Source organism: Sesamum indicum, linkage group LG8, assembly GCF_026168435.1.
Source record: "Sesamum indicum cultivar Baizhima isolate 11 linkage group LG8, ASM2616843v1, whole genome shotgun sequence".
In the NCBI taxonomy this organism is placed as follows: Eukaryota; Viridiplantae; Streptophyta; class Magnoliopsida; order Lamiales; family Pedaliaceae; genus Sesamum; species Sesamum indicum.
The window spans coordinates 2,826,465-2,836,987 of record NC_142664.1 but is presented as its reverse complement, the minus strand read 5'-3'; the positions used below and the strand labels follow the sequence as shown (position 1 = coordinate 2,836,987).

Here is a 10,523-nt window from a genome sequence, read left to right as displayed (position 1 = left end):
TATCAGCTACTCAATTGAAGATCAAATAAATTTTGTAAAAAAAAATGCATAATGATCATACCTTTTTTTCCTTTTATTGCTGAACAAATATTTCACCCAAAATCAGTGGTGCTCAAAATCAAAATACATTATTTGGAATGTGTATAACCTAATTCAAACCACGAAATTTTCGTGTATCTTTTCACTTACACTTTTCACAATCTGTCTTGCAATTTTCTAACCCAAAGAATTCATGAATAGTCAGGGAAAGCATCCGGTGAGCAGAATGTGATCAAGAGTCCTCTTCAGGCCATACTTGAGCACTGCCTGATTGCCTTCCCTGAACCCATCTCCATACGCCGCTGACTTGTCTGCTTCGATCTGGTGCATGAAAAACTCACCAAGTTTTTTCTCGAATTCAGACCGTTTCCCCTTCTTTGATGATGGTGGCGTTGAGCTAGAGGATGAGGAGGCGGAGGAAGAAGAAGATGAAGAAGTGGATGCGATGTTACTGCTAGAGGCAGCAATGATTTCAGAATCCAACCACATGTGAGCCAGCACTTGGCAGATCCCTTCTTCGACGTTTGGACTTAGAGTCGGGTAACCTGGAAAGCCGTCTCAGTCGTTAGCTCAAGTTAGGCTTCATACTGTAGAAACACAAGACTCTAGAGTGTAATGGAATCATGTTATATTGGACGTGTGGTTAGAAAGCATCAGTCCCTAGTATTCTGCTAAAACAGAGAAATGGAGGGAAAAATCACCTTTAAGTCTGAGCCAAGCATGCATCATTTCATGAGCCAGGATGGATCCAGTCAATAACCTGAATGTATAACAGAGAGTTCATTGTGCATGGGAATGCAAGAACATGGTCAGGATTGAAGAGAAACAACTCTTACCTAGGAAGACCGTACAGAACAAGAATTGCTGTTACTTCACATTTTCGGACAAGCCTGTAAGGCTCTGTGAACATGTCTATTATCCGATAGCCTCCAATTTTTGGCCTTCTCGATATCTGCAATTGTTGGTAAGAAAGAGATAATACCTCAATCTCAGAAAAAAGTTTCAAAGTAAGCAACTTGAATTGTGTGTTCATACCGTTCTAACAATTTGCTCTTCTGACAGGCAAAGTCCCCTAGTCTCGGGCATGTGGCGATGACCCTGGCAACAGAGAAAGAATACAACAGAAGTCAGTGATGTTCTAGTTTCAAATTCAGCAAAGCTACATCTACATTAGATAAAGTTTACGTTTTTCTCTCCTTCCATGGCTTCGTTCAATGCTTGTCGCTCGACCAAGAGTAGTGGAATCTGCTGCTCCACCTTCATGTTTAAACCTTCATAAAATTCTTGTATTTCAAGGTACAGAGGTTGACATTCGTGCGTGTCCATTATTGAAGAGTCCAAACATTCCAGACATAGTTTCCTTCCATCTTCAAGATTCAAATATCTATAATCCACAGGCTGCATTAGACAAGGTTTTACATTAGTCCACCATATTACAGTAGAACTTATCATTTAAGGTTCAAGAAATTATTTTAATCGATGAAATTCCTCATTCTCTAAAGGTTTGTTTTCTATTTTAGTCTTAGGCAAAACAAAGAATTTATATGGTTCAAAGAAGGCTTCTATGTCATACACGGTTATCAACTCTGCAGGCGCAGGTAAAACATTGTAAAAGTTTACAAAATACTCCTTGTAATAAACATTTTCCCCCCTCACCTCCATTCTTTCGCAGCTGCAGCAGCGAGGCGTTCCATCGTGCTCGTGCAATGGGCAGTACTTTTGAGGCCAGAAAGGATGTTGTCTATATTCAATCAGCCCAGCAGCATTTGTCGGAATCTACTTCAATACAGGAAAATAATGCGATAATTCCATCTAAATCAAACTGTATACTCTATGCAATATATTGCTTTGTGAAAATTACACTTACAAAGTTTTTGCAAACATCGCATTTGGGATGGTGGAGGTCCTTATAGCAAGATTTATGGTAAGGGTGATTATCAGATGTGGAAAACTGAAACAGAATTTAAGATGTCAGTCTGCTGAAATAACAGGAAGACATTCGAAGCAATATACAGTTTCAACATCAAAGAAGCATCTAATGATTGTTCAAGAACCAAAATAAGATAAGACCTCTAGTATGGGAAGATCGGTTCAGCACCTCATGTTCAGTAATAGGCTGGTCACAAGCATGACAGCGGAAACATTCTGGATGCCAAACAGCTCCCATGCAACTCAAATATCTTCCGTGGCCAATTTCGCTATTGCAACCAGCGCACGTTCTGCAATGAAGACAATGCCATGTTCAGGTGATACGCAAAATACTACTGTGCTCCAATGGGGCAAAGCAGTGCACATAGAAAGGCCATAAATGCTAACAGGAAAAGTAGGTATTAAGGTTAACTAATCCGGAGAATTCTGGGATATTTGAATTATGAATCTTTTCAATTTTTTCTTGATACATTCTGCCTTAATCTTCTATGATCAACTGTTATGTTATGATTGCCTCATACCGCAGGATTTTAATCATTCTACCAGTGCCAGAATGAAAATGATTCAGTCAGGAAACCTCTTATGATACAGGTGAAGCTCTGATCAATTATATATAAGAATTGAAAAACTCACAATTACATATATAACATAGACTAATCGAGAACTATGCTTTCGCTAAAGGTCTTCATAGATCATCAAACAAGCAGGAATATGCATTTGATTGATGTAATAATATCACACACAATGCAATGAAACAGAATGTGGGATCATGGAAAAAAATTGCAGAGAAGGAAACCTATCGATTACCTGTATCCTGAAGGAGAGAAGAAGGGAAAGCGTGGGAAGAACCTTCCATAATCATATTCAGGTGATCGAGGTGGAGTTGGTCGAGGTGGGGACTCCATGTTCAGAATTTCTTGAAGTGCCTTAGCAAGCTGTTCATCTTCTTCCAATTGGGGCTCATTCTCTGATAATCAGGACATTGGGATGTATCAGCAAGATATCTCTATAAATGCAATCCAGTGCCTTTGTCTTTAACTAGTTCTGTTCAAATTTGTATAGCTAGAGCCAGAGGTATCACAGTCCACAAAAAATGATCAGCAAAGTTGAAAGATTTGTACCTATTACTTTTTTTCCTTTCTCATCTTCTTCAGCAATAGAAAGGGCTATTGCTCTCTCGATTTCGTCCTTGTCAAAGTCAGACAATTCGTCCTATATATAGTACTCAGACAAAAGTCGACATAATCAGAAGCTGGAATGATTTCACACACTATAAGTAATCAAACCAGTGAGGATCAAGAACCAGCATATGGGTGATTACCACTGAGGCACGAGCCGTTTCCGAAGTTGTATCACCTTCATATATCCCATGATATTGTCCTCCCGAGCATTCCGAGCATTTGTGGCTGGAACCTTTGAGAATCTTGGTAAGCCAACCCATAATGCAAAATGCTATTGCTTCTGGGCCAGCATGTATATTCGGCACACCTAGTGTTCATATGAAGTATAACATAAGAATATAGACTACCACAAGAGGAAATCTAAATCATCTTTCGATCAAGTAATATTTAAGCATCCAGCAACTCCAAAATCTGAGTTGAAATAACGTTTTCCTACTGAAAAGGTTGATTCTTGAAAGTTGGTTGGCTCTTTCAGATTCTTGATAAGAAAAAGCATGCCCATAAACAAAAAAAGGAAACAGATAAAAGGAATACAAGTTTAAAGAAGCTTTATCACAAACAGTTGAAGAAGTATCTGCAGAATTTCTAGGAATCAGATGAACCCTTGATCAGATAAAGCACAAAATCCAATTCACCAGTTGAAAACATGTTCATCATCAACAACTACTCATTCTTTTTAAACCACAAGAACACCATCATAAACAAAACAAGAACAGAAAAGGGTATGTACCTCCTGAATTCTACCAAGAGATAAACCCAAAGACGCAAACTTTCCTACCACTATTTTGTAATAATAGATGATGTGAGAATTACGAGGATAATCAAAAGGGATGTTTCAGTTTGAAGATTTTGCGAAGCACTTCCTCAACGTGGGACCGGCTTTTCTGCCTTCAGTCCCACTTCTCCACCATAACTGTTTAACCTTTGCAATTGACAAAAACGTCATGATCAAGAAAAATGAGGCTGTCTTAGCCTTCATGACCGTGGCATCTTTTGGTTCTTTCTTAGAAAGGGGGGTATGCTCAAGTCCATACAAGCAAAATACAGCCAATTACTTCATTTGTTTAGTAATCTTAGCTTGACTTTTGATTACTTCTAAATTGCCATTTCATGTGGCTTAGAATCATTTTTGACATTTGGTTACACTAAATGGAAAAGGTAGGGATGGCATCTTGGGGTGAAAATATGGGTGGAAATCATGGTTCCAACCCAATTTATTTAGGGAAAAATGCAACCAACTCCTCGTGATATCATAAATAAACAAATTATCTCTTATAAAAAAATAAATAGTAATTTACTTCTCTATATTTTTTAAAATACAACAATTTACCTTCCTATGTTTTTTAAATAAAACAATTTACGTCCCTGTATAAGGCGGTAAATAACTTAATTTTAAAAAGTACAGATGGTAATTTGCTTTATTTTTTTTTCAGAGAAAATCTGCTCGTTTCAATATTACAGAGAATAAAATTGCTATTCACCCTATTTATTAATATAGATTGGTGATGAATTTTAAGTGGATTGATGATAAGTCCTATATGAGCTGGTGATGAATCTTAAATGGATTATGATTTGACTACTTAAAATTTATTGTTGATCACGTTGACTACATATCACTACTTTCACATGTTCAAACTTTTTTCACATTTTTATTAGAAATAAATTTACCAAAACATATTAAGCATGTTTCTATTTAACTTAATAAAATTAGGCTGCACCATGGATTTTATATGGGTTGGTAATGAATCTTAAAAGTGATCGATCCATTATTTATTTGCTTCAATTCGTTATTGATTTAATCATACAATATATTATTAACTACTTTTACATTTCTATCTTTTCACATCTTTTATGAGAAACAAAATTTTCAAAATATATTTAGTAAATTATCATTTCAAATTAATGGAGAATAAATTAAAGGAAAGTGAAGGATTTTATAAAATAGTCAAAACTTGCATATTTATATGTGACAATTAATTAATTTTCTTTTTTAATAAATTGACAGCATACACGTTTAATGAACATATAAAATATCAATATTTAAATATAATTTATAATGAACTAACACTAACTATTATTTTTGCGATTGAAAATCCACACTTCAATTCTAAATGTTTGGAGAAATTGATCACAACTATTCATCTCATGATTTGTTTTAAAAAATACAGTATTTTATAATACGTTACGAGCTTTTTGTATTATACTTAACAAACGAATCTTTTGATGTAACATGATTATTTTTAATAAACAATGAATAATACAAATTTAGTCATATTAAATTATAAGTTGTATTAAAAATATTGTCATCTTATTATTATCTAAAATTTTGAATATTGTAAATATTAAATAGAAAAAAATGGGTATCATCTACCCAATCCGACCCATTTTCAATCTGTTAATTGAAATTCATTTTGAACACAACTCGTATTAGATCCAATCCGTTTTGACCCGATCCAACCCTTCAATTTGCCACCCACAATGGCATCCGACTAAATCATTAGGAAACATTGTGTTTGTACCATGTGTGTTGATCAAGATTTTTATAGCCAACTGATTTTTTTTAAGAATCAAGCTCTAATCAAGTGAGAATCAACACATAAGTAATTGTGTCGTGTATATCGGTCGAGATTTCTCTAACTAACTTACTATCTCAAAAAATTAAGATTTAACTAAGTTAAAATTAATGCATAAGTCAAATTATACTTTAAACCCCAACCAAACAAGTGGATAAGAATTCGAATCTCGAGCGTTCGACCTTAATCATTATTACATATATGTCTTTTAATATCTTAGAAGTGTGTTCATTGGCATTTTGTCCTTTGTGAATTCCTTTATTGTTTTTTATAGAAAAAAAGATTAAATAGAATGGACATGCCTAATCACCCTTCAAGACAAGGGGGTGGTCCAAACCAAGAATGAAAAATAAGATGGGCTTATGATAGCTGCTGTTAGTAAGTTCATACTACTTTATTACAAGTGGCTGCAAAAGTGAAATTGACATATATATATATATATATATATGTGCGCTTAATTTCATTATTGTTAAGACGTTGCAGTCAACCTTCAAGACTCGATACTTAAATTATTGTTTTTTTACTTAAATGTCATGAATTTGAATATTATAAAAAAAAAATAATACAAAACTTATCGATCCATATGGGTGCATTATGAACTGATCAACAATCAATTTATAATGCCCTACGCGATGGGATTATGCTTAAATTTTTATATCTTGTTGAGATTACAGTAGTAAAATCGAAACGCGTTCTCATTTTTATTAAATATTCTTGGAAAGAAAAAAAAAAAAAGAAAGATCACACACACAAACACACACAAGTGTTTCTGCAAAGAATCTGCTTCACTTTTATGAACCTCCAAGTCATGTTTCCCTTTGTTCTCACTCAAAGGCAACTCTAATCAGTTCTCACTAACACCACCAAGTTAACGAAGAAGGACAACTGTTGATGTACAGTATATGTATCTATGATCAACCCACCATAATAATATTTCATTTAATTGCTTCAACTATTTATTATTAAAAGGACAATTTCTTTTCTCTTTTGGATAGAATTGCCTTCAATTAGGTAGTTATATTTATAATACTTATATTCAGTTAATGTAATATAAAATATAGGTCTGGTGAGATTTTATCGTAAAATATTAATAATATTGGCATATGTTTGCAAACGAAGAGTTCAAATGACTTATAAGTTTTAAACCCTCATATTAAAGCAGACAATACTTCACGTACTAGAATATCGATTCCAATAGCACATCACATCACATACTTATACACAATGTTATCAAACCCGGTCCGACTAGTATGATGGGAAACCAGACCTATGGTCTGCCCAGGTGGTGGGCCTTTGTGATTAAACCTAGACTGATGAACTGGTCTGATCCAGTTAAAATTGGTTTAAAGAAAAATAAAAAGGTGGTGGGCTTTTGTTTTTTTTTCTAAATTCCTCTCGTGTTTTGAGGTCAAGAGAGTAATATTACACTTTCTCTTTTTCTTTTTAGTTATTTTTGGGTCCGTTGTGATGGATGGGTTAGGCCCACACCTAATGGGCTGAATTATTAAAAGATGTGATCATGTCCACCTATCATGGCCCATATTCCGGATCCAACCATAAATGCGCAAGCCCATACTGGCAAACTCAAATATTATCATAGCTAAAAATTACAACAAACATTGATTAATAATTGTAAAAATTTAATTAGTTTGAGAGTTAGATTAATTTTTTTAATTAGTTACAAATTTGTCATTAATAAAATATTGTAAGCTCCACAATCTTACTTTATCTGATCGCTTTAATAACATTTCTTTTAAAATAATATCAAACATTTTATAAGCTAAAAAAAATATTATGTGATGTAATCTTATCAATTATAAGTTTGGCCAAACATCTCTAATTAGTTATAAATATTATATATGCACCCAAATACATTTAATATCTTTTCTATATGAGATTATTATTTTGGGAAGGCATAAGTTTTAGAAGGTGTTTCTGTAAGTTTATAAACTCTTTATTGAAAGTGTTTATAAAACGTTACAAAGTATTTGATAAAACTTTTAGGAAAAAAGTTTATAAATTCTAGAAATAAGATGTTATACGAGCGTATGTCAAACCTGAGGACTAGAGGTCATTGGTTCAAACCCGCATTATGCGTGGGATGTTGTGTCTATTGAATATTAGGTGTCATTTATAATTGATTTATTTCAATTAATAATAATTCATCGCTCTTACTTCAAAAAAAAAAAAAATCTTAGCAGCTTATAATTTTTTTTAAAAAAAAAAACAAAGAAATTGTTAACTTGTTTCTAAAATCTTAATAAATTTCTTCAAATTAATTACAGAATTACCACTACTATCATTCTATAAACTCCATTATTTATTTTATCCAAATACTGTCAATTTATTTTTAAAATAAAATTTAACATCTTATAAACTCTCTAAAAATATATTATAAAATGTACGAGCTTATAAACTTGTTATTCAATTTTGATTTCTTTCGAGACTCTAATTTCATATGGTATATTTATCACAAATATAAAAAGCAAAATTAAGGTGATAATTTTTTTGGGGTTGAATTTGGGACCATATATATATATGTATATATATATATGAAGCAAAAATAAATAATTTTGTGACAATGTACACTAAGTGCTTCAGTAAAGTAAAATTAATATTTCCATCTTAATTATTGTTTGAGGGTTATACAATTATGTCATATATTTATAGAGTATCACTAATTTTTTAAATAACCAAAATTTATTTATAATTATATAAAATATTAAAGGGTAAATACACTTTATCCCCTAAACTATTTATGTAACAATTGTCTCTGTAAATTAACAAATGTAGCACTTACCCTCCATAATTAATTTTTAAACAATCTTCCCCTTATATTATATATATATATTTAGTTCAAAGAATTTCATTTTTCTAGTAATTTACATTTTAAGTTTAATTAAAATTTTCTTAATTGAAAAAAAGTATCTTTTATTTATATAAATTAAAATATAATTAGTGAGTTAAATAATTCAATTTATTTTTTTGGACTGAAAGTTAACTAATAAATGAATATAATAAATACACAAAAAATTTCATGAAAATATTTTATTAATTTGGTGATAAAATTAAGTTATTAACTTTTTATTCTTTTATAAAAATGAATTATTAAATATCAGGTTTTTTAACATATATTTTTTTTAAAAAAATATGATAGGTTTTTTAAATATGATAAAATATATTTATTCATGTTTTTCTAAAAATGTTTAGCTTTTCGTTAAGCATATATATATATTTGTCAATTTCTTTTAAAAAGCATATATGAGTTCTTGGTTAATTATATTACATTTATTGTGTATCTATTATATATATATATATATATATTAATTTATACTTTATTTTTAATATAAATTCTTCACTTATTAGAAAAATAATTAAAAAATAATTTGATGATGATTTAATGTGCAAAATATTAAAATATATTGAAAATAATATAATTGTTCAGAGAATGAGGGACATTTTTGTACAATCAAGAGGGTAATTATTACATTTATTAGTTTATGGGATAAATATTGCATGACGAATAATTCAGAGAAACAAAATGTATTTTGTCCAATATTAAATAAGCTCGATGTAATTCACCCTTTTCGAAAATAATACCAAACACTCGTTGCAGTCTTGAATACATATTTCGAAACCTAAAACTAGTTTTTTCCAAAATTTACAAAAAACCTACCTAAAAATGATTTTTTGTTTTCAATTTCAAGCTTATAAATCCATCATTTGAGTATTAAAAATGGTGATATCAAGATATCTCTATCTCCCAATGCTAAAAACAGGCTGTCATCACCTATCTTTTTGCGATACGTGTTGAGCAGCGGAAGCTGGTAGTCCCACCAGGACCACCGCTCTCACGTGGCTCCGGCCACCCCATGCCGGCCGCGCCACCTCAGACGGTGAAGGACCACCTCGGGGATCAATTCATATCGCCGATGCCCATCATGCACACAAGTGCTCTTGCCTTTCAATTATTTCACGTCCTTATCCTCATGGCCCCCCATCACCTTAACTTGTCCTAACCCCATTTTACCTTTGAAATGCTTTCTCCCTTTTGCCCTCCCCTTTCCCCTATTTTTCATTTCGAAAAACTCCAATTCAAATGGAGTTTGGACGAACATGAATTATTATGTGACAAGTGCAATACACCTATTGTATGATTAATATATATTTTAGAGAAAGTGATCAATCAAGTGACAAGTGTTACATTTGCTCTGTGATGGATTTGATTCATTCAAATCTTATTTGTGTAAGAAAAAATTATTTATTAAACATGATTAATTTCAATAGGGAATTATAACATTACCAACTAAAAAAGAGATTTTTCTACGAGGTACGATGACAAAAGATTCTTACACTAGGTAATCCTTCTCACTTATCATGTGTAGTTGATGTTGCTGATGGCGCTCTCCCGTTCAAAATACAAGAAGCAAATGAGGAACGTGTGCCCCTTATAAACTTCACGACATACCTCTTTTTTCTTACGATATGTCTTTTCAGGACAGAATTGTACAGTTTCATCCAAAACAAATACTATCTTACATAGTAGCTTTGATCGTAACGTGCAAATGTAGCTCCAGATCAGTAATAATTCAAGTAAAAAGAACATATTTTATATATTAAAAAAAATTGAGAGAATAATAAAAAGTTTTCTTAAAATAATGCAAAAAAAAAAATGACGGGAATAGCAATATTCTTTGGACGTGATTTCATGAGCTTTTTACTTTTGTGCAATGTTCGATTTGAGTCATAATTATAATTTAAAAGATCATATTGTCATTATAGCTCTATTAAAATGCACAAA

At 31.9% G+C, this 10,523-nt stretch overlaps 1 protein-coding gene across 4 annotated transcripts; it reads right to left on the bottom strand.

Annotated features, from left to right (window-relative positions):
* Positions 1-49: 49 nt before the first annotated feature.
* On the bottom strand, positions 50-4,081 carry LOC105167484 (protein DA1-related 1). 4 transcript variants are annotated; one of them, XM_088883372.1, is made up of 12 exons: positions 3,963-4,081; positions 3,290-3,456; positions 3,090-3,180; positions 2,776-2,935; positions 2,138-2,258; positions 1,907-1,990; positions 1,696-1,815; positions 1,225-1,437; positions 1,075-1,137; positions 876-991; positions 741-799; positions 50-584 (listed from the first exon to the last, which is right to left on the bottom strand). In XM_088883372.1, exons 2-12 carry the CDS (start codon positions 3,407-3,409, stop codon positions 241-243), a joined length of 1,491 nt encoding a protein of 496 aa, XP_088739498.1. In that variant the 5' UTR covers positions 3,410-3,456; positions 3,963-4,081; the 3' UTR covers positions 50-240. The 4 variants fall into 4 exon arrangements, with proteins under 4 accessions (XP_088739498.1, XP_088739496.1, XP_088739497.1 ...); XM_088883370.1 differs by having other exon boundaries at positions 3,880-4,038; XM_088883371.1 differs by lacking the exon at positions 3,963-4,081 and adding an exon at positions 3,684-3,823.
* Positions 4,082-10,523: the final 6,442 nt, after the last annotated feature.